Source organism: Hemitrygon akajei, chromosome 21 (genome assembly GCF_048418815.1).
Source record: "Hemitrygon akajei chromosome 21, sHemAka1.3, whole genome shotgun sequence".
Lineage (NCBI taxonomy): Eukaryota > Metazoa > Chordata > Chondrichthyes > Myliobatiformes > Dasyatidae > Hemitrygon > Hemitrygon akajei.
The window spans coordinates 60,252,889-60,278,035 of NC_133144.1; the positions used below are offsets into that span (position 1 = coordinate 60,252,889).

General features: G+C 43.8%; 1 protein-coding gene across 2 annotated transcripts; it reads right to left on the reverse strand.

The window, feature by feature from the left end:
• Nucleotides 1-1,513: 1,513 nt before the first annotated feature.
• On the reverse strand, nt 1,514-23,845 carry LOC140714357 (neuronal acetylcholine receptor subunit alpha-3-like). 2 transcript variants are annotated; one of them, XM_073025547.1, is made up of 6 exons: nt 23,581-23,845; nt 22,886-23,025; nt 22,744-22,788; nt 17,077-17,186; nt 6,419-7,415; nt 1,514-2,104 (listed from the first exon to the last, which is right to left on the reverse strand). In XM_073025547.1, exons 1-6 carry the CDS (start codon nt 23,636-23,638, stop codon nt 1,976-1,978), a joined length of 1,479 nt encoding a protein of 492 aa, XP_072881648.1. In that variant the 5' UTR covers nt 23,639-23,845; the 3' UTR covers nt 1,514-1,975. The 2 variants fall into 2 exon arrangements, with proteins under 2 accessions (XP_072881648.1, XP_072881649.1); XM_073025548.1 differs by lacking the exon at nt 23,581-23,845 and having other exon boundaries at nt 22,716-22,788; nt 22,886-22,948.
• Between the last annotated feature and the right edge of the window lie 1,302 nt (nt 23,846-25,147).

Here is a 25,147-nt window from a genome sequence, read left to right on the forward strand (position 1 = left end):
TTGATTAAATGATCTGTGCATAGTCATGTCCTGTTGGGCTTGAATAAGATAGCTAGTCAGGAATATATCAATTGATTCAGCTACCTGTCATCAGTTGGGTCCACCATATCAATATACAGCACCATTACGCTCTCATTACTGAATGGTTGATATAACTGTCTTGGCTTCAATGCCTCTAGTGATTCTCCCCATCTCATCCACTTCCCAGAAGATGTTGACTTACTCTAGTGTCATTTCTTAACTTCCAGTCATTTTGGTATGTCCAAGCAGCACCTTTCCACCTGGGAATCGTACGAGCACAGGGGCTCAATTCCTGTTGCTCTCTGTAAGGAGTTTCTACATTCTCCCTGTGGACGTGTGGGGTTTCTGCAGGTGCTCTTTCCAAAGGTGTACAGGTTAGGGCTAATAAGTTGTGGGCATGCTCTGGTAGCACTGCAAGCATGATGACATTGCAGGCTGTCTACAGCAAATATTCAGACTGTGGTGGTCATTGATGCAAACAACATTTCACTGTATGCTTTGATGTACATGTGAATCTGTTGATGTGATTGCTGCTCAGTGCATCTGGCTGGGGCACAAATTACCTTGTGGAAAAGTGCCACCTCTCAAGCCAAGAGCAGTCTCTTCATTTGTGCCCACTAAGTAAGTCGAAGAGGAATTTTACAGTTAGAACATTTCCAGCCTGGTTTCATTGTTACTTATTGCCTTGGATTTTTTTTCAGGAGTCCACTTGGATTTTTGATGGTAGATGAGGCTGGTTAGGTGAATTTGTGGAAACATGCCCTGATTCTATTGCGATTGTCCCACCTTCTCCCCGTAACCTTCACCCCCTTATCAATCAAGAATTTATTAATCTCTACTTTAAAACACCCAATGGCTTGGCCTTCATAGCCCACTGTGTCAATGAATTTCACAGATTCACCACCTTCTAGCTGAAGAAATTTTTCTAGATAAGAAGTTGCAATGCCAATTTTGGTTCCCTACTTGTCACCCACTTATAATAACCACGGGATCATCAAAACCATGATATCCTTGCTGCTGTGACTTGGTTCACTGTGATTTGAACTATCTGTACAATGTAAATCTCTTGGTGACTGACAGTTATCTCTGGTTTCACTTCTTGCACGCTGCAGATCTAAGCTCGCTCCTGTTTTTGTTTAATAACTGAAGGCTGTTTGCCGGGTTATGAGTGCCTGACTTGTGGACAACACTACATGCAAACAAGCTCTCACAATATAGTCCGACATGGGTGTAAACATTAGCTTCCTGTATTTATTGTTCTTTCTTATCTGTCTTTTGATTTTAGCCATTACAGTACTGTGGAGGCATGGTTCCTATATTGAGTGGTTTTGTGTATTTTCTAACTCATGGACAAAATAAACCTGAAGATGGAGTCATAGAGCACAGAAACAGGCCCATCAGCCTATCTACTCTCCATGTCACACTCACACCACCCTCTGAGTAAAGAAACACGGAGCCCATTTGATACCAAGTAGACGGTCAGCATTTAGACTTTAATTCTTTGCTTCAAATTTCGACTGTTTCATTTTATTTCTCTCGTTTCACAATAAATATGTAGTGTTTCAGATCTGCTTGAAGGAAATAACTCACAATTCTATATTCCACACTCTTTTCCTCCATTTCCCTATCGCTCAGTCGACCTGAGAAACTTGATCGAATTTGGTCTTCCTAGCAATTGCTTTCTTGGATTCTGAAGTCAAATTTGATGACATATTTACATGCATCTATATCCATGGGCCTTTAACATCAGAACAAAGCTTACACAGCACATGCGTCAGTAAGTGAAGCAGAAAAGATGACAGATAGTTTGCAGAAATATACATTTTCGCCAGAAAACTTCCCCTTTCTGCACCCCGACCCTCCCTCTGCAAACTTCTTAATTCACAGGGTCTCCCAGTGTTTTACCCAGTCTTAAAAGGAGTGTCTGTGTTTACGACACAGTCCCTGACTCTGCTCAGGTCTCATTCGCAGACATCAGTGGCTGCAGGAATGAGCCAGTCGATCCCAAGATGCACATCAGAATGAAGATCCAGAGGAAGATCCGATCAATCACCAAGGCAACGTACTTCCAGTCATCTTCTATCTGAAGGGGATGCCATTGAAAGGAAGTTCAGAAACTGTACAACTGAAGTTTAAAGGTTACAAACCAAGTGTACCTCAAGCATGAGCAGGTCAGTTGAAGAGTAATATTTCCTCTTCACTGTCCCATTGCATAACTACCAGACTGGTGACAGTGGGGGTTAGCAGGGTAAACCCCCTCTACTGACCCATTAAATTTAACCAACTGAGGAAATAAGTATTTACACTCAGTGGCTGCTTTATCAGGTACACCATCTAGTTAATGCAAATATCTAATCAGCCATTCATATAGCAACAACTCAATTCATAAAAGCATAGTCAAGAGGGTGAGTTGTTCAGATGAAACATCAGACTGGGGAAGAAATATGAATGACTATAAGTGACTTTAGAATGATTATTGGTGTCAGATGGGGTGTTTTGAGTATCTCCAACTGTTGATCTCCTGGGATTTTCATGCACACCAGTCTCTAGAATTTACAGAGAACAGTTCAAAAAACATCCAGTGAGCATCGGGTCTGTGGGTGAAAATGCCTTGTTAATGAGAGAGGACAAGAGAGTATGGCTAGACTGGTTCAAGCTGACTAGAAGACAAAAGTAACTCAAATGACCATGTGTTACAACAGTGGTTTGCAGAAGGGCACCTCTGAGCACACAGCACTTGAACCTTGAAGTGGATGGGCTCAGGCAGCAGAAGATTTCACCAGGTGTATCTAATAAAGTGGCCACTGAGTGTAGATTCCATGACAGATTAGAAATCAAACCTGACACCGTGGCTTTGTGGATCAGCACCATGGGCCACAAAAATCTTTAAAAGAGGACAATTTAAGGTTACTTTTCTTTTAGTGATGCCAGTTCAGTAAGGATTGGACAAAAATAATAACTTTAAAAGAAACTAAAAGCGAAGTGTGTATACACAGACACACAGTGGAACGCAGCATGTCAGTCAGCATCTACAGAGGAAAATAAACAGTCAACATTTCAAGCTAAGACCCTTCATCAGAACTGGAAGGGAAGGGCGTAGACGCCAGAAAAAGAGGATGGGTGGAGGGATAGGAGTACAAGCTGGCAGATCTATCACCTGCCAGTTTGTACTCCTATCCCTCCACCCACCACCTTTTTCTGGCTTCTTCCCCCTTCCCTTCCAGTTCTGACGAAGGGTCTTACCTTGAAATGTTGACTGTTCATTTTCCTCTGTAGATGCTGCCAAATCTGCTGAGTTTCCGCACCACTTAGTGTGTGCTTCTCCAGAGTTCCAACATCTGCAGAACCTCTTGTCTCTGAAAGTGCAGTACAATCTTTCACCACCGGATGGCGGCATGTTCCGTGATTTTCTTTTCATAAATCCACTTTGACTTTGCTCAATTATTTGTCTTGATATCACATCTACTGCTGTCAGGCTGGTAAAGCCAAAGTAAATCTATTATCAAAGTACCTAAATGTTACAATATACTACCTTGACATACATTTTCTTGCAGGCATTTACAGAAAAAGAAATGATAGAATTCATGAAAAACCTATACATGAACAATTGCTGACAAGCAACCAATGTGCAACTAAAATGTAATACTGAGAACATAACTTGTAGAGTCCTTGAAAGCGAGACTGTTAGTTGATACCTCTCACATCACATAAATTCTGAGAGAGTGTATTTTTACCCGTTATGCCGCTGACATTTTGGGCTGGAAAGAAGGTCCTCCATCTCTGCCGGTGTTCTCGACTTCCTTCATCGTGCCAGTAGTTTCCTCTTGGTTTTCACTATTGTCAGTCATGCAAGTCCCGGGTGGAGAATCAGGAATACCATCACACACAGATGTAAAAGGATTCTTCATTGCTGTTTCCGTAACAATTTTGTTAGACCATTTAGGGTTGTTGGCCCTGAGCTGAACCCCCGAACCTGGAGGACCAGGGGACCACTCTTAGTCTGGCCTGTACCCTTTGATCTATTTGGCATAGGTGACCCTACCAAGAGTCAAAGCCTAAAGCCCTGACTCCAGCTGGCATATCTCTCTGGGTCATTGAGGCACACAAGCCTCCAAACCATGACCACCTTTTGGAGGGTGAGAGTATATGTTAAAGATTAATGATTATTTTCACGTACATCAAAACTTACAGTGAAATGCAACGTTTGCATCAAATCTAATCGGTGAGGATACGCTGGGGGCAGTCTGCAAGGTTCGCCATGCTTCTGGCCCCAACGTAACACGCCCACAATTTACTAACACTGACTGACTGACTGTACCTCTCAGGAAATGGGAGGAAAGCGGAGCACGTGGTGGAAACCCACGTGGTCATGGGAAGAATGTTGCTATGGAGAGAATGCACAAAAGTCCTTACAGACAGAGGTGGGAATTGTCACTAATGTTGTACCTTTTCACACCTTGTGGCACATCAGGCTGCATTTTTGCCACTTCTGTAGCATTTGACAGTTTTTTTACAAGGCTGAGTTGCTAACTCAATGCTCAACCCAGCATGGATGGGAAGCATACTGGATTCAAACTCGGGACCATTTGCCTCGACATCCGGTGCTGATGCCACTACACAACCAGCCGGCTGGTCACTGTAATAGTACTACACTTGCTGCTATGCTACCGTGCCACCCAGTCTCAAAATTTTTGGGTAGTGATTTTATAATTCCGTAAAGGGTAACTTTCCATAAACTGAATGGGCTTAACACAGGAGTTGCCTGTACTTGCAAGTAAATCTACACCCATGATAGCAACAAAAACTAAAGGCATTGCGCAGCTTTGGTGAACACCCGTCAACAAATTTCACTGAAATCCAGCAGTGTGGAGCTTAACCAGAAAGTACTGTACATACCTTGTTGGACAACAAAGGAGAAAGAAGCTGTAGATGATCAAGAAATTAACAAAGAAAATTACAACAGAATATGAAAAACGGATGGAGTTTATCATGGACTCATTGAGTCCATCTTGGCTCTGGGCAAGAGCAATTCAGCTGGTCCCATTCCCACAGGTCTTGTAAGTTATTTACTTTCCAGAAGTTATCCACCGCCCTTCTGAATGAGCACACACATGCTCAGTGGCCACTTTATGAGGTTCAGCAGGCAAAATCACCACTGAATGTATTTGTGTCTGTTGGTGATCTTCTGCCTTTGTAGCTCATCCACTTCAAGGTTCAAGATGCTCTTCTGCATACACTGTTGTAACCAGTGGTAATTTGAGTTATTGTCACCTTCCTGTCAGCTTGAACCAGTCTGGCCATTCTCCTCTGACCTCTCTCATTGGCAAGGCATTTTCACCCACAGAACTGCTGCTCACTGGATTTTTTTCCCCTTGTTTTTGCAGCATTCTCTGTAAACTCCAGAGACTGTTGTGTGTGAAAATCCCAGCAGTTTCTGAAACCAACCCGTCTGGCACCAACAATCATTCCATGGTCAACGTCACAGATCACGTTTTCTCCCCCATTCTGACACTAGATCTGAACGACTGAACCTCTTGACCATGTCTGCATGCTTTTGTGCATTGAGTTACTGCCATGTGATTGGCTGATTACATATTTGCATTAATGAGCAGGTTTCCAGATGTACCTAATAAAGTGACCACTAAGTGTAGTTCACCTATAGGATCCCCCACCCTATCTCTCCTCCATCAGGCTCTGGTTTCATTTGCTATTTACCTCTCCCTCTCCCAATTATCACCTTCTTTACATATCAGATTGCATCACCATGTCTCCATCCCATGATGTTGTGCAGACCTTATGATCTTAGAGTAGGTTAATCTAACCCCTCCTACATAGCCCTCCATTTTTCTATCTTCCATGTATCTGTCTAAGAGTTTCTTAAATGTCCCTAATGTATCTGTCTCTGCCACCATCCCTGGCAGGGCATTCCATGCACCAACCACTTCATGTAAAAAAAACTTACATTTGATACCCCGCCCCTCCCCATACTTTTTTTTCAATCACATTAAAATTATGCCATTTCTGTCCTGGCAAAAAGGTCTCTGGCTAAACACATGACCTGTACCTCTTAACACCTTGGACACCCCTCATCCTCTTTTATTCCAAAGAGAAAAGTCCAAGCACACTCATCCTATACTCATAAGGCATGAGGATATCTAAAATACTCCAGTGTGACAGAACCAGTCATGGGATTAGATAGCACAGAAACAGGCCCTTTGGCCCAACTGGTCCCTGCTGACCAGGATGCCTTATCCAGTTAGTCCCATTTGCCTGTGTTTAGCCAATAACCACTCTCTAATACTTAACTGTGTCTTTCTTGTACTTTGTGCCTTGGATTATAAAACCTTGAAACCTGCTCTGTTTGTGTAAAGATGTGGAACATTAGGGTCTTTCTCACCTCCTTGTCTTCATTCTGTTGCTTCATCTGTTCCACAATGCGTGTGATGCTTTTAACAGCTTCCTGAACTTCAGGACCAAGGCCAGAAGTTGTGAACAAAGCGTCGGGGGTCTCTACACTGGAGCTTCGCGTTAGATAGATCCCGGTGTCCAAGGATCCCAGCCTGCAGCCCCCACAGCAGGTGCATTGCAGGCCCTGGCTGCAGGCTTCTGGCGTGCCGCTGAAGTTGGAGAGCTCGCCGGTGCATTCAGGCGGACTGGGGGTCGTCGAGCCTTCCTGAGCTCCAGCCTCGCCTTCTGGCCTTGTCATGAACAGGACGCGCGGCAGTGCCTTCAGAAAGAAGGTCTTCACCCAGCTTGGCATGGTGTGGGTAGAGGGGCTTCTGTAGTGGACGTTGAGGACAAAGACGGTTATGATGATAGAGAGCACCACAAAGATCATAATGAAGAGCAGGTATTCCTCAATGAGAGGGATCACCAAGGAGGTGGATGGAACACTTTCCGTGATGCCGAGGAGAAACACGGTGAGTGACAGCAGAACTGAAACCGATAGGGTTATCTTCTCGCCGCAGTCGGAGGGTAGCCAGAAAACCAGGACGGTCAGAAAAGAAATCATCAGACACGGGATGATCATATTGATGGTGTGGAATAGAGGCATCCGTCTAATGTAAATGGAGTAGGTTATGTCCACATAGATCTCCTCACAGCAGTTGTACTTGATGTCGTGCTTGTACCCAGGGGCAGCGATGATCGCCCACTCGCCGCTTTCCCAGAAGTCCTTCCGGTTCATCTCGCTGCCAATCAGGGCCAGGTCAATTTTGGCTTTGTCATGGGTCCAGGAGCCAAACTTCATGCTGCAGTTCTGGTAATCGAACGGGAAGTAGGTGACATCCATCTTGCAGGAGCTCTTGAATATGGCTGGCGGGACCCAGGTCACCGTACCATTGGACAACAGCAGCACCTTGGTCTTTTCGTCCACTTGGAAATCCGCAACTGCACTGGAATCACAATCCAAATGAGCAGAACATCAGCAGCGATTCCGTGGTCAGCTCCCATATTCTAGACCATGGCCAACAAAGGCAAACTTCTCCTCTATCTTATTAATCTCCTTATCAACCAGCCTTGGTATTTCAGACAATTTCTGACTGGAGACCAGATACCTGTAGTATGCCACAGAGATCAGTGCTGGGTCCTCCATTGTTTGTCATTTACATCCATGATTTGGATGAGAATGTAGGTGGCATGTTAAGGAAGTTTGCAGATGGCACTGAAATTGGTGGTATAGTGGGCAGTGAAAACCACAAGTATAGGATATGTGGCCCATTGAGTCTGCTCCACCATTCAATCATTCTCTGACTTCTGGTAATCTATTTTTCCACTCTCCATTTTGGTTCTCCTCTCACCCCTTCTCTTCATCTGCCCATCTCCTCTGTCTGGTTTGATGGTTCTGTGCCTGTATTCACTGGAACTTAGAAGAATGAGGGAGGATCTCATTGAAACCTATTGAATATGGAAAGTATTAGAGGGAATGTGAAGAGGATTATTTCCTATAGTGGGAAGTCTAGGACCCCCCCCCCACTCAGAATAGAAGATGTCCCTTTAGAACAGAGATAAGAAGGAATTTAAAGTGGAGGTTGATAGGTTCTTGATTATTAGGGGTGTCAAAGGTTATGGGGAGAAGGCAGGAGTTTGTGGTCGAGAGGGATAATAAATCAGCCATGATCGAATGACAGAGTAGACTCGATGAGCCAAATAGCCTTATTCTGCTACTACGTTTTATGGTCTTGTAGTGCCTTTCCTTCTTCCCTTTCTTCCATGGTCCACTGTCCTCTCCTATCAAATTCCTTCTTCAGTCCTTTACCTGTATCCGTCTATCACTTCCCTACTTCCCATTTCATTTCCCCTTCACCTTGTCTCAGCCATCACCTGCCAGCTTGTACTCCTCCCTCTTCCTCGTCGTATTGTGGCTTCTGTACCCTTCCTTTCCAATCTTGATAAAGGTTCTCAGCTCAGAACAATGGCTGCTTACTCCCTCTATAGATACTTCCTGACTTGCTGAGTTCCACCAGCATAGCGTGTGTGTTGCTCAAAAAATAGACTTTGCAAAACAAGATATTAGTTAAAAAAAAAACAGAACCAGCGGCAAGTCCACGGTATGCAATGGATGGTGTGTAGTTGTTGAATTGGGATTAAGGTTGTGCAAGTTGGTTTAAGAATCTGATGGTTGTAGGAAAGTAGCTGTTCCTGAACATGGTGATGTGGGAGTTGAGGCATTTATACCTCCTGCTTCTACATCAATAGCTCCTCTGCCAATCAGTACTATGGTGCAATGACACTCCAAGGTTCTGAGAGGCTTACCCGAGGGCAAGTACAAGCACTCTCACTACGTGAGAAACAGGGAAAAGAACAGAGGCAGGGCAAGCCCTGTGGGACAAATGTAATCTTGCAATGAGAACATAGAACATAGAGTACTACAGCACAGCACAGTACAAGCCCCTTGACACATGATCTTGTGACGACCCTTTACCCTACTCTAAGATCAATCTAACCTTCCCTCCCACACAGCCCTCCTTTTTTCTATCATCCCTGTGCCTACCTAAGAGTCTCTTAAATGAATAAACTCTTCTTGGGCTTCTAGCCAGGCACAGATAATGATGTTAACCAATGTTACGATTACAAACTCTACCACCTTCATCAGGGATGATGCCTGAGCATAGCTAGTCCGGTGGTAGATATATACGTATATCCTCATGATCCATCCCTCTTGGTTGGGTAGTCCTTATCCAATCAGGTTTCTGCTGTCCCACCTTGTTTATATTGGAATTCCAGTTCTTGCTTAGAGTGAGACCTTCATCTTTATTAAAATTCTTTTCCTTTAGTTTTAATTCAGTGGCTTCCTTCACCAGGTGGTCCTAAAAGCCATTGGCACAGCACAGTAGTTTTGTGCCGTCGAAGTCAATCCTAAGGCCATTGTGAATGCAAAGTTCTGCTGCCGCTGATTTCTCCAGGTAATCCAAAGGGTTACACCTTCTGTGCTCCTTGATGTGGGTTTCCACCATGTGTCCCATTTGACCGATTACACGCTGCTCCGCATTCACAGGGAATCCTGTAAAAGCCGGCTGTCCTGAGTCCCAGATCATTTTTGACCCACATAAGCTGGGACTTGAGCTTCCTTACGGTTTTGTGGATGGTATTAATCCGGTATTTCTTCAGGATCCTGGCGATCCTTCCAAAAAGTCTGGAGATATAGAGAAGACAGGCAGTAGCAACGAGTTTCTCCTCATTAGGTTTCTCCGTCGGCCCTTTTAAGGGCCCTGATTGATTTTTTTCACTTTGTAGCCACAACGAGGAGGAACCCATCGCTACCTGCTGTCTTCCGTGGGAATACAGAGCAGCGCATATCGGCCAGACAGGATGCGCGGTGGAAACCTGTGTCAAAGAGCACAGGAGGTGTATCAGCTGGGTTACTTGGAGAATTAGGTGGTAGCAGAACATTGCATTCTCAATGGCCATGGGATTGACTTAGACAGCACAAAACTGCTGTGCCGCGCCAATGGCATTTGGGACCACCCGGTAAAAGGAACCATTGAAATAAAACTAGAGGAAAATAATTTTAACAAAAACGAAGATCTTGCTCTAAGTAAGAACTGGAATTCGGTTGTAAACAAGGTGGACAGCGGAAATCTGATTGGATCAAGACTACCCAATCATGAGGGATGGACGATGGGGGTATAAATACCACTGAACTAGACATGCCCAGGCATCATCCCCAATGAAGATGGCAGAGTTTATCATCGAAACATTGGTTAAAATCGATCCCTGTACCCAGCTGGAAGCCTGAGAAGAGCTTATTGGTCATATATGCCAGGAAAGTACTAGATCCTTTTTCAGTCTCTTAAATGTTCCTAATGTATCTGCCTCTAACACCAACCCTGGCAGCACGTTCCATACTCCCACTACTCTTTGTGTATGTAAGTAAGTAAATAAATAAATATGTAAATAAGTAAATAAACAAACAAATAAACCTATCTACCTATGATATACCCCCTCTACTTTCCTCCAAACACCCCATAAACTGGGACTGTCATCATGAGAACAACTTATTGAAGTAACCGTCCGATGAATTCTTCTTTCAACCTTTTAGATTTAAGTGAGTTGTTTGGAAATGAATTGTCTGTCAGTAGATTTTGATGGTGGACTCTGTTTCCTTTCAGCCGCTGCAGATTATTTGACCTAAAGCAGCCAGAATAGGATTGGACCGATGCAAAATGCATGGGAACATTAATTCCAATTAAAATCAATAAATTATTCTACATGAATTGTGCATTTAATGAGACTGGCCATCCATTTCATGGATAAACAGCTCTAATCTGCCATGCATATTGATTTGTTGCATCATTTGAAGTGTTAGTGTCCTGTCGCTGATTCAGAAAGTCAGGGGTTTAAATCCGTTCCAGTGCATCTGGGTAAGATTTTCTCTTGGGCTGCAGTCAGCAATCCATCTGACCAAATGCACCAGTTTAACTCTTAAGAGCTGCCTGGCAGGACTACAGATGTACTGTATGTAATTATTCAGTTCATCCTGTGGGGGAGTGAGTGAATAGTTATGAGACACAACCAACTTCTAGCATAGAAGGCCAAGGACAATCAGTCTGTGGATAGCATTCTGCATAGGTTATAGAGTCACAAAGTTGTGCAGCATAGACACTGCTCTTTGCCCTACCAATCTATGATAACCATCCTGCTTATCTGTATTAATCCCACTTGTCTGCATTGATTCTCCATCTCTCTATACCTGGCTCATTCATGCATCTGTCCAGATGTCTCCTAAATGTAGTGACTGTTCTTGCCTCCACCACCTCATTCCAGAAACCAACTACTCTTCATGTGTAGTTCCACTTTAAAACTTCTGTCTTACCTAAGAACCTTTTCCTCTAGTTTTAGATACCCCTATCATAGGAAACACACACTAGCTATCTACACCTCTCATAATTTCAAAGTACATTTTATATCAGAGTATGTATCCTGTACACAACCTGAAATTTGTCCTCTTCACAGACATCCACGAAACAACAAAACTCTATAGAATAACAGAAACATTGAAGCCCCCTCCTTCGTTCCTTACCAGAAGCAGCAGAAAAAAGTATTGATCCCCCAACCCCCACCATGCAAGCAGCAGTAGCAATATATAATTTTGTATATTTTCATCAGTCTCCTTCACTCCAGAGAAAATAGACCCAGCCTATCTGATCTCTATAACAGCTCTGGCCTTGCAGTGCAAGCAACATCCCTCGGAATCTCTTCGATAGCTTATTGACATCTCTCCTGTACGGTGGCAACCAGAACTCTCACAATACAAAATGCTGGAGGATCTCAGCAGGGCAGGCAGCATCAATGGAGGGGAAAAACAGTCGACATTTTGGGCTGACACCCTTCATTGGGACTGAAACGGTTTGAGGAAGTACTAGATTTTGTTCAACAGTGATGTGGCACAACTTTTGTACGTAATGCCTTAACCTAAGAAAGCATGAATGCCATATGCCATCTTTGCCAGCCTATTTACCTTTGTTGCCATTTACAGAGGACCATGTGGACCATGTACTTGTACTCTAAAGTCAATAATACTCGCCAATGCTCTACCTTTCAGCATGTGTGGCCTGCCTGGCCCAACTTCCCATAAAGCACCAGTCAAATTCTATCTGTCTTTTCCTTGTTCACTTTCCTAGTTGATTTCTATCTTAGACCATCAACTTCTATGAGGAGAAATTTCTTCAGCCAGAGGGTGGTGACTCTGTGGAATGTGGTGGAGGCCACAATACTGTGTGTATTTAAGGCAGTGATTGATAGGTTCTTGATTGGTTGAAGGATTAAGGATTACAGGGCAAAGGCAGAATCGGGTTGAAAACAATCAGCCACGATTGAGTACATAAACGTGAGATTCTGCGGATGTTGGAAATCCAGAACAACACATACAGACACAAGCACACACACTGTGCTGGAGGAACTCTGCAGATCAGGCAGCATCAGTGGAGAGGTATAAACATACAGTGTTTTGGGCCAAGACCCGTCATCAGGGCTGGAAAAGAAGGGGAAAGAAGCCAGAAGAAGAAGATGGGAGGAGGGGAAGGAGTACAAGCTGGCGGATGATAGGTGAGACCAGGTGATGGGGAAAGGTGGGTGGGTGAGAGAGGGGAGAATGAAGTGAGAAGCCGGGAGGGGGGTAGGTGAAGAGAAGAGTATTCCAGAATAGAGAATGGAAAAATGGCGCTTTTCTTCACTGTCTAGTACAATTATGCATAAATTATGTATATTTATGTCCAGATTTTTATTGGTACTTCAATGCCTCATATCTGCTGCAAGCAGTTTTTTCAATGTATCTACCTCGTTGTACATATGACAATAAACCTAATCTGAATTCATCTAAAGAGAGGTGAAAGAAGCTTCACTTCTCATTAGTAATTTGACTGAGTTGAGTCAAGGAATGTTGCCTTTCTTCAGGCGCAGGCAGGCTTCTGCTATCTGACCCATAGAGCCCTGAAGTTATACAGTATAGAGGCCCTTTGGTCCAACTCATCCATACCCACCAAGCTAGACCTATTTGCTCACATATCCTGCTAAACCTCTACTTATCCAAATATCTTTTAAATTCTTCATATGTATGTGTTTTTTCTTCAGGGTCATGCTTAGCGATGGCACAGTGACATTACCAGTATAGATGCTGTCTTACACCTCCAGTGAGCTGGGTTCAATCCTGACGTCTGGCGTTGTCTGTGTGGAGTTTTCACGTTCTCCCCGTGACTTCCTCTGAGTGCTCCGGTTGCCTACCACATCCCAAAGTCATGCAGACTGTTGGGTTGATTAGGGACTGCAAGCTGTGTGTTGGTAAGTGCTAGAACCTCATTGGGAGAGAGAGGTCAATGTGGGAAAAATACAATGCGGTTAATGAAAACGGATGTTTGATGGTCAACACCCAGACTTGATGGGCCAAAGGGCCTGATCCATGCCAAATGACTTCAACACTAGTTACAGAATGAAGCTCAAATGACCATTCAGCCCATAGCAACATAAAACAAAGCATAGCAACAGAGTTAGGCCATTTGGTCCATCGAGTCTGCTCCACCATTCCATCATGGCTGATTTATTTTCCTTCTCAACCCCATTCTCTGTCTTTATCCCCATAACCTTTGAAGCCCTTACTAATCAAACATAGAAAAATAGAAAACTTACAGCATAATACAGGCCCTTCAGCCCACAATACTATGCCAAACATGTACTTACTTTAGAAATTACCTAGGGTTACCCATAGCCCTCTATTTTTCTAAGCTCTATGTACCTAACCAGGAGTCTCTTAAAAGACCCTATCGTATCTGACTGTTGCTGGCAGTCAATTCCACACACTCACCATTCTCTGCATAAAAACACTTGCCCCTGACATCTCTTCTGTACCTACTTCCAAGCACCTTAAAACTGTGCCCTCTCATGTTAGCCAATTCAGCCCTGGGAAAAAGCCTCTGACCATCCACATGATCAATGCCTCTCATCATCTTATACACCTTTATCAGGTCACCTGTCATCCTCTGATGCTCCAAGGAGAAAAGGCCAAGTTCACTCAACCTATTCTGATAAGACATGCTCCTCAATCCAGGCAACAACCTTGTAAATCTCCTCCGCACCCTTTCTATAGTTTCCACATCCTTCCTGTAGTGATGTGACCAGAAATGAGCACAGTACTCCAAGTGGGCTCTGACCAGGGTCCTATGTAGCTGTAACATTACCTCTCGCTCTTGAACTCAATCCCACAGTTGATGAAGGCCAATGCCTTCTAGATCTCTATCATTACCTAGTTTTTTGGACCTTTTGTAAGCTTTTCTTTTCTTCTTGACTAGATTTTTAACAGCCTTTGTACACCACGGTTCCTGTGCCCTCCAATCATTTCCAAGTCTCGTTGGAATGTACCTATGCAGAACACCATGCAAATATCCCCTGAACATTTGCCACTTTTCTGCCGTACATTTCCCTGACAACATCTGTTTCCAATTTACGCTTCCAAGTTCTTGCCTGATAGCCTCATATTTCCCCTTACTCCAATTAAACGCTTTCCTAACTTGTCTGTTCCTATTCCTCTCCAATGCTATGGTAAAGGAGATAGAATTGTGATCACTATCTCCAAAATGCTCTCCCACTGAGAGATCTGACACCTGACCAGGTTCATTTCCCAAGACCAGATCAAGAACAGCCTCTCCTCTTGTAGGCTACATATTGTGTCAGGAAACCTTCCTGAACACACCTAACAAACTCCACCCCATCTAAACCCCTCACTCTAGGAAGATGCCAATCAATATTTGGGAAATTAAAATCTCCCACCACAACAACCCTGTTATTATTACACTTTTCCAGAATCTATCTCCCTATCTGTTTCTCGATATCCCTGTTTCTATTGGGTGGTCTATGAAAAACACCCAGGAGAGTTATTGACCCTTTCCTGTTTCTAACTTCCACCTACAGAGACTTAGTAGACAATCCCTCCATGACTTCCTCTTTTTCCTCCTTTTCTGTAGCCATGACACTATCTCTGATCAACAGCGCCATGCTCCCACCTCTTTTGCCTCCCTCCCTGTCCTTTCTGAAACATCTTAAGCCCGGCACTCTATATAACCATTCCTGCCCCTGAGCCATCCAAGTCTCTGTAATAGCCACAACATCATAGCTCCAAGTACTGATCCACGCTCTATGCTCATCCACTTTGTTCATGGTGCTTCTTTCATTAAAATAGACACACCTCAAATCATCAGTCTGAGCACATCCCTTCTCTATTGCCTGCCTATCCTCCCTCTTACACTATCTCCAAGCTTTCTCTATTTTGTGAGCCAACAGCCCCTTCCTCTGTCTCTTCAGTTCGGTTTCCACCCCCTAGCAATTCTAGTTTAAACTCTCCCCAATAGCCTTAGCAAACCTCCCTGCCAGGATATTGGTCCCTCTCGGATTCAAATGCAACCAAGAGCCTATTAACCTCTGCTTTAAAAGTATCCAATGATTTGGCCGCTAAAGCCATTTGTGGCAATGAATTCCACAGATTCACCATCCTCTGGCTAAAGGAGTTCTTTCTCCTCTCTATTCTAAAGTCCTTCTATTCTGAGGCTGTGTCCTCTGGTCCTAGAATCTCCCACTATGGGAACCATCCTCTCCATGTCCACTCTATCTAAGACTTTTCATATTCAATGAGATTTCCCTTCATTCTTCTAAATTCCAGTGAGTATAAGACCAAAGGCATCAAATATTCTTCATATGTTAACTTTAATTCCAGGGATCATTCTTGTGAGCCTCCTGGACCCTCTTTAATGCTGGCACATCCTTTCTTAGATAAGGGGCCTATAAGAGCCATATATTCTGTGTGCACGTTTATTATGGTAACTACTCACATGAATGGAGGCATAATAGAGGTGAAGGGAATAAGTTATCTATTCTTGCTTATGTCGTGCCAGTTTGTGGCTTGGGACCAGCAGAGATCATATCTTTGCTGACCACTGAGATAACGCTCAATAATGCTTGCTAATTCCTAATAAAGGATCAAAATAAAGAATTTGACTCTTTGGAGCAATCATTGGAGCTGTGGGCACATCACACAAGTATAACAACTCTGTCTGAGGTCGCAGGCTGGCCGCATTTGCTTTGTTTGATTTTGGATCAATTTTGCTGTTACAGCGCTCAAAACTGCTCACTGTGTGTTCATGCTGGTCACAAAATATGTAAGCTAACCTCACGCATTAAATTTCGGTCTGCTGCAGAATATAGCAAGTCAGCTGCTTTTCATAGTAAATGTAGTGAGGATTCCTCCCTCCGCCATCCTCTCAGACTCCTGTCAATAAAACATCCAGGATTTACCGGGCATCTCGATGAAGAATTTGTCAAGAGCCCAAAGCAGGAGTTAATCTGGATATTGTTGTTGGCCTCTTTATGTTGACTCTGCATAGTCAACAAGGTGAAACATCTTAAGCCTGACACTCTAAGTAACCATTCCTGCCCCTGAGCCATCAAAGTCTCTGTAATAGCCACAACATCATAGCTCCAAGTACTGATCCACGCTCTATGCTCATCCACTTTGTTCATGGTGCTTCTTGAACAAACGTAGGCACAACTCAAACCATCTGTCTGAGCACATCCCTTCTCTATCACCTGCCTATCCTCCCTCTTCCACTGTCTCCAAGCTTTCTCTATTTGTGAGCCAACAGCCCCTTCCTCTGTCTCTTCAGTTCGGTTTCCATCCCCTAGCAGTTCTAGTTTAAACTCTCCCCAATAGCCTTAGCAAACCTTGTGATCACAGCAGGATTTCAGTTGTGGTCGTGCCTCACTTGGTTTAATTTATTTAGATACAGTCTGGCGGCAGGTCCTCCTGCCCAATTACACCTGCCCAATTACACCTATGTGACTAATTAACCTACCAACCTGGAAGTCTTTTGGGTGGGGGGAAACCAGAGCACTTGTAGGAAACCCACATAATCACGTGGATAATGTACAAACTCCTTACTGACAGCGGCAGGAATTGAACCCATTTCGCTAGAGCTGTAATAGATTTAAGAAAACAAACTGCTGCACTACTGTGCCACCCGTCGGCAAAGATTGTAGTCCAGTTGGGCCCTCTGACGTGAGGATGTTACTTACTTGTTGTACAGAATTATATCTGGCTTCCAGATTCTGTCCGAAGGAACTCTAATAAAGCGGACTCCTTCGTATTCTGCAGGGTCCCATGTCAACCTGTAATCGTTCCATATCTGAGGATGTCAAAATGAGAACAAAAAAAGTTAAAGATACAGTAAAGACAAGTATACCCAGCATGAAATGAAACTGTACGTTGTTTGATTCCTGTAGTGAAATTGCATTTTGTGAATTTAAAGTACGAATATGTAACCCACAAGGACATCTTCAAGAGGCAATGCCTCAGAAAGGTGGTATTCTTCATGAAGGACCCCCACCACCCAAGACTGGCCCTTCTCTCATTGCTACCATCAGGGAGGAGATACGGGAGCCTGAAGAACCTTCAGCATTTTAGGGACTGCTTTTTTACCTCTGCCATCAGACTTCTGCACAGTCCATAAACTCATGAGCACTACCTCATTACTTTGCTCTCTTTTTGTAGTATTTAATTTTTTAAAATATTTCTTATCGTAGCTTATAATTTTTTTATGTTGTACTGTACTGCTGCAGCAGAGCAACAAATTTCATGATGTTATTATTGGTGATAATAAGCTTGATTTTGATTCTTATTGCAAGCCATGTCCTTTTTTTAAGAAATGCCTTGATGCTGTGCCCAGTACGTCAGTGTAGATTCAGATTTACATTCAGGCTTACGTATCACATGTACATTGAAACGTACAGAGAAATATGTCATTGCATTAACAACTGACATCGAAGGATGTGCTGGGATCAGCGCAGAAGTGTCACTACACATTCTGGCACCAACGTAGCATGCCCGCAACGTTTGGCAACACAAGAGAAGCAACAACAACAACAAGATAACAACGGCAAAGCAAAACCCTTACCCACCCTCTCACTCACACAGACAATCCTCCAACCCCAGGATAGGCCTCCCCTCTGGGCCTCCAGTCCTTGGCCATAGACTCTCAGACCTGAGAACATCAGACCTCCAGTCCCTGGTTCAGACTTACAGACTCATGGACATTGGGCCTCTGACTAACCAAACCATTACGTCCGAAGCCAAGGTGGACCAATCAACAGTTGAAGTAACGTCCTCAGCCAACACTTCAAAAACCCCCTCGTTCCGCCACTGCAATATTGTGAATGTTGTGGTTATCAAGGCTGCTTTGACAGCTATTGACCTCAGCTATTAACAAAAAGAGCTTGAAATTCCCATGCAAGTCACACAATAACTTGCCTTGGATATATATTACTGTTTATTTACCATGCCCCCCCCCCCCCCCCCGGGTGGCACAGTAGCTTAGCGGTTAGTGTACTGCTTTACAGTGATCAGAAGATCGGGGTTCAATCCCCACTGCTGTCGATGAGGACATTCTGCCCGTGACTGTATGGGTTTCCTCTGGGTGCTTCAGTTTCCTCTCACAGTCCAAAGAACATACGGGTTAGGTTGGTAGGTTGTGAGGATGCTATGTTGGTGCCAGAAGTATAGTGATATATGGCTGCCCCTAGCACATTCTCGGACTGTGCTGGCAATTCACATACACGACACATTTCACTATGTTTCAATGTATAGTACACACGACAAGTAATGCTAATCTTTAATCGGAATATAATTCTTATAAATCCTTTCTGTACAGGTCTGTGAGAGCACCTTCACCACGTGGATCAGCTGAAGTTTAAGAGATCAGACGACAGTGACTTCCAAGAGCAGAGTGTCTGAAATAAATAATTTGTGATGTTGATGGAGAAGTGTGAGATGTTAGTGAACAAACGTGTGCACAAGGGTAATGAGCAGAGGAAACAGTTTTAGTTGTACCTCCAAGACAGAAGCATGACTAAATTTACAGAGGCGTTGGTACAGTCGCAATGTTTAATTAATGTGTGGAACTTCCTCCTCAGTGACATCTAAATATGGTTATTGTTGTAATTAAGGAAAACATTGCAGCTAATTTGTACATAACAAACTCCCATGAGTAGTAATATGTTAATAATTAGATAATTTGTCTCTTAAAAGTTATTTAAAAATAAATACTACCTTTCAGCTCCAAATCATGCTGGCGACTTGACAGGCTGTGTCGGTACCAGCACAGTATTCCCTTGTACTGGACTGCAGTGTTAGTCTGGATCTGAGCACAAATCCCTCCCGGGATTAGAAACCTCAACCTTCCAACTTAGAGAGGTGAATTCAATTGATTGAACTACATCTGAGATGCAACAAAATGTGTTTTGCATTTTTTCAAGATTTGTTCTACAGTGGTCTCCCATAGCACTGCTCACAACGGAGAACAACATACAGAGCTCGTCTATCTTAAGACTGCTGAGTGTGTATTAACAGCAGAGCGTATTGCAAATACTTAGCAGCTCAGACATCATCCCTTGGGAAAGAAGCAGAGGTAACCTTCTATCACCTTAGAATAGTGATGAGGAGGAATTTCTTTAGCCAGTGGATGGTGAATCTGTGGAATTCATTGTCACAGACCGCTATGATGGCCAAGTAATTTGGTATATTTAAAGCAGTGGTTGATGAATTCTTGATTAGTAAGGGCGTCAAAGGTTACAGGGAGAAGGCAGGAGAATGGGATTGAGAGGGATTATAAATTGGCCATGATGGAATGGTGGAACAGACTCGATGGGACGAATGGCCTAATTCTGCTCCTATGTCTTATGGTCTATCACAATGGTGTATATATATGTATATTGTAGATATATAGCTACTGCAGGAACGTTGCAAATATTTCTACGTGTAGTTTAATGCATGGAATTGCTAAGAAATTGTTTGCATTTGAGTGGATTTCAACTGTGACATTCAGTTTGAATTAGAAATGTGAGTTTTATCCAATGACTTAAACATCACTGATAAATCATACCCGTAGTGCATGAAATGAGAAGTCGCCAGGTTGGAGCGACATCAATGTTCACCATCTGTGTGTGTTCAAAGTTAAAATTTATTATCAATGTATATATATAGATATATATATATATACACAACCTCGAAATTCATCTTCTTGCAAGCACTCACAAAACAAAGAAACTCAATAGAATTCACTAAAAAATACACACAATACTGCCACAAACCCAATTTGCGGAAGAGGACAATTCAAGCAAATAGTAAAAAAAAAGTAAACAAAATCACTTGGAACATGAACTGCTGAGTCCCCAAAAGTGAGTCCACGGCTGGGAGCCAGTCCAGTGCTGAGGCAAGTGAAACGTGAGGCTGCGGGGCATCAACTGTTCCCAAGCCTGGCGGTCTGGGACCTACGACTCCTGTATCTCCCTGCTGTTGGTGGTCATGAGAAGGCAGGGAGACTGATCAAACGCAGGCAGATATCACTGAACATGATGCTCAATGCACTCATTACTTGACACTTTAACTGGTGCAGAATAATGGAGTGGGTTTGTCTTCTAACATCAGGCCCTAATGCGGCATCCACCTCACAACGGCTGCTCTGAAAGTACCTGCACTCTTGAGAGTCTAGTTTGCCGAATCCCCCAGAGTATCGCCAGATCATTTAGTCAGTTCAAAAGTACGTCCTTGAAAGGGAGATTACTGTGATCGCAGTTCAGAAGAAGTACATCTACTAATCTTGTAGTTTTGTGAGCTGTCTGAAAGACACTGCCATTGGTTGCTGGTGCCATCTTCCCTAACTCACTAATATCTAACCATAAGATCATAAGAATTAGGAGTAGAATTAGGCCATTTGGCCCATTGAGTCTGCTCAAACATTCCATAACCTTAACCCCAATCTCCTGCGTTCTCTCAGTAACCTTTTACACTGGGCCATTCAGTCCATCGAATTTGCTCTGCATCATGACTTATTATCCCTCTCAACCCCCATTCTCCAGCCTTCTCCCCAAAACCTCTGATACCCTCACTGATCAAGAACTTATCAACCTCTGCTTTAAATATACCAAATAACTTGGCTAAAGAAATTCCTTTGTTCTAAAGGGACATCCTTCTATTCTGAGGCTGTAGACTGTAGACTGTGCCAACTATTGCAAACATCTAACAGATTTACAATGTTTTCATTAAGACTGCTAGTCTTCTAAACTCTGCCGGTGAGGATCTTGCTGGGTTCAATCATCCAATGTTTTATGCAAAGGACCAGTCCTAGTACATGAGTTAACCTGCTTTTATTGTTCAAGGGCTAGGAGCTAGATGGCTAAGGCAACATGTCCAAGTGAAGAGAATGCTGACCATTTCTAAAGGCAATTAACAGTCAACCATATTGCAGTGGACCAAGAGCCAAGCACAGGCCCAACCCAACACAAGTAAAGGCGTTATGTTTCCTTTGCTGAAAGAGCAACAGTGACCCATATTGTTTATTTACAACAATTCAAAGTTTAACACTGACTATTAATCCATTCTGGATTAGAGAGAATGTCATGAGGATAGGTTGAGTGAGCCAGGGCTTTTCTCTTTGGAGCAAAGCAGGATGAGAAGTGACTTGATAAGGGGGATGTCAGATGTCAGAGGCAGTTTTTTATGTAGACAGTGGTGGGTACATGGAATGCACTGCCAGGGCTGCGGATACAGTAGGAACATTTAAGAGACTGTTAGGCATGTGAATGTCTATCTAAAAATGGAAGGCTATGTGGGTTAAATTGATGTTAGAGTAGGTTAAAGGGCTGCACAATATGGCCTGTTCTGCGATGTACTGTTCTATATTCTACTACTGATAGTAGCTTTGTAATTTCAGATTTAATTAAATAACTGTAGTGTAAATCAAATTTTGAGAGGACATATGGAGCAAATGGCAGGGACCTCTGAAACGGGAGACATAGATAGACAGAGCATAGAAGAAGCATTTGGTACCTTTCCTCCACAGGCATTGAGAATATGAGCTGGAACATCACTGGTTAGACCATTCTTGGTATATTGTTTGTGATTCTGGTTGCCAGTGCAGGATGTGCTAGCATTAGAGAATGTGCAGAACAGATTCACCAAGATAAACATAAGGAGTTTTGCAGGGCCTCAGCATGAAACATTGACTGTTAATTCCTCTCTATAGATGTCGCCTGACCTGTTCAGTTCCTCCAGTATTTTGTGTGTGAAATTTATCAGGATGTTACTCATAACGGAGGGCTGTAATTATAAAAAGAGATTGGATGGCTGGGTTTAATCTCACTGGAACATAGGAGGCTGGGAGGTTCTATACAGAGATTTAGAAAGCAATACAGGACATACATGAGATATCTGAACATGGCATAAACGGGCAGAGACATTATTGTGCCCCTGGAGCGGGATTTAAACCCAGCACCTTCAGGTTTGAGAGTGCTGCCCACTGACCATTTCTGACAATCGCTTCTAGCATTTAACTTTACTGATTTCACTCTCTGTTCAAGTTGAAAGCAGACATCATCAAACATCTCCAACCCACCATGTCGAAGTAAACTCCTGCTCAGTGATCCCTGCCCTTCCAAACGTTTCTGCGACCTGGATTACCTTCAGCATCTCAAAGATACTACCAACGTAGTCTCTGCAAAACTCTCCCAATCCATTGGTAAAGAAAACAAACTAAGGCCAGTTACAATCATTTGGTGTGACAGTTAGATGTACCGATCTAGGCATTAATTGTATACTTAGCAAATGTCCAGATATCCAATCTCTCTCAGTCTCATAAGCAAACAAGTCGACGTGGACCCACCCCCGTCATTCTAAACGCGGATTCTCACATGTTTCAGCCAGAGATTGGTCTCCATAATTTGATTGACTTCATCCTGTAACAAACCAGGCAGAACGTTATTAGGGCGGCAGTTGATGGCACGGGAGAGCTCAGTAAAGCGGAGCGGGCGAAGAGTAGGGCGGATACTGTACCACTTTGATGAGCTGAGACAGCGACACCTCAAAATGCACGATGACAGGCTCCGACACGTTCTTCACCGGCCGACTGTGCTGGCTGTAATTGCCGAAGAGTTTTGCGAACAGCCTTTTCTCTCCGTCTAACGCAAGAGCCCCTTCCAAAGTTAGGAGACGACGGCAAACAATTTAAAAAGTATGAATATTACTTTTAGTTACTCTTTAAACGAAACGTGATGGCCCGGCATAAAATGACAACATGTACAGGGAGAGTGAGACCCGCCCGAAATAATTATTTTTAAAAAATCAATCCAAAGATGCTGGAACATTGGATAAGATTTCACATACACATTTTGATTGGGACCATTAATTGTGCCAATTTTGTTCCATCAAAAACGAAGTTTCAGACCGTGTAGAGCAACGCGCAAAGCTGCTGGAGGAACTCAGCGGGTCAGGTAGCAACTGCGAAGGGAAATGGACAGACCTCGTTTCGAAACAAAAACCTTCGTGTGGACCACATGACCCTTAACTTGGATTATCTCTTTCCTTCCCTAGACGCTGCTCGACTCGCGGAGTTCCTCCAGCATCTTGTTGCGACAGGTTCCAGCGGCTGCAGACTCTCGTGTCTCGTTCAAAAGTGCATCGAACGAGACGCACACTGGATAGTTGTAGAGCAAACACCAGTAAGCAGGCTACGCCGAAATTAAACTTACCTCCGAGCATCAGGAGAAAAGGCCACGCGGCCTGTGGCGTGCACAGGGCAGCACTCATTGAGCGCAGGCAGGCAGGCAGGCAGGCAGGGAAGGCAGATGCCGGAGTGCGAGCGCTCGGTGATCCCGGGACGGCGGTGCTGAAAGGACAGCGCCTGGGAAGAGCAGCTGCCGGCGATACCGAGGCGGAGCTTCACGGACCGGGATAGAGACAGTCCTTGCCCCTCCGTCTAATGGACATGCTGTGTCACACACCATTTAGTCACGCCCCCCCCCCCCCCCCCCCCCCCCCCCCCCCCACGTACAGCGGCCTTGAGGTACTGGAAAAGTCCGCGACTTTTCACAGGAGTGCCATCAGACCCCGTGTGACACCCAGCCACCAATGTGGGACTGGACAATCGACTTTAAGCAGCGTCAGAGTTCGAGAGGGAACGATGTTTGGAGAGTGGAAGTCCCAGAGCTGAAACACGACCGCACTCCAGAGGCCAGATGTGACATTAGAGATCTGAGGTTTACAGAGTCACATGCCGTTAGAAATAGAGAGAGGCAAGACTGCTTTCTAAGTTGTACAACAACCTCTTACGGTACAGCTTTTCCTTACATTTGACCTTCCAAAGTGGAACACCTTACATTTACCCTAATTAAATTCCATTTGCCATTCCTCCGCCGAAATCTGTCATTGTTAATACGAGAAAGCGAAACTTTAAGGTGTTTGGAGAGAAGTATAATGGGAGATATCAGAGGTAGTTTTTTTACACAGAGAGTAGTAGGTGCATGGAACGCGATGCCATGGGTGGTGGTAAAGGAAGATATAATAGGGACATTTAATAAACTCAGACGGGCGCATGGATGAAAGACGGGCTACGTGGAAGTGAAAAGTTAGATTGATCTTAGAGAAGGTTAAAGGGTCAGCACAACATTGTGGGCCGAAGAGTATGGACTACGCTGTCCTGTTCTACGATCTGCACTCTGCTCTAACCTATAATACAACTCCACAAATCGTTGTGTTCTCTGCAACATTTGGAAGCTGGTGTTTAAGAGGCTTTTAGATAGACAAGTGAATATGCAGGGATACAGAGCATCTACCTGCAGAAAGGATGTAGTTTGATTTAGTACTGTGTTTGATGTAGATGTTGTAGGTTAAGGGGTTGGTTCTTGTTCTATGTTCTAATGTCTTGAAAGTAACTATAAGAATTTTAAAGGGAAATTTGGAAAAAAACTAGATGCTGTAAATGCAAAATAAAAACAAAAAATACTGGAGACTGGTAGCAGGTCAGACAGTGGACGAGGGGAAAGAGTCGGAGCTTTAAAAAATTAAAATGCCGTCAAAGTGATTGTTTAAATTTTCAACAGTAAACTTGGCTTTGGAGACAAAGAGGGGAGATAGGAGTCAGATTAGGGTTTAGGAACAGGGTTGGGGGAGCAGTCAAAGATCAGGCCAGAGTCTAAATTTTGCACTGCACTCCATGTTTGGAGACGTCTGATGTGGCTGTGTGACAAAGGACGTTGGTGAATGTCAGGCTGGCAAACACTGTGGATGAGGACCTGAGCAAACGAGGGCTTGTGGCCC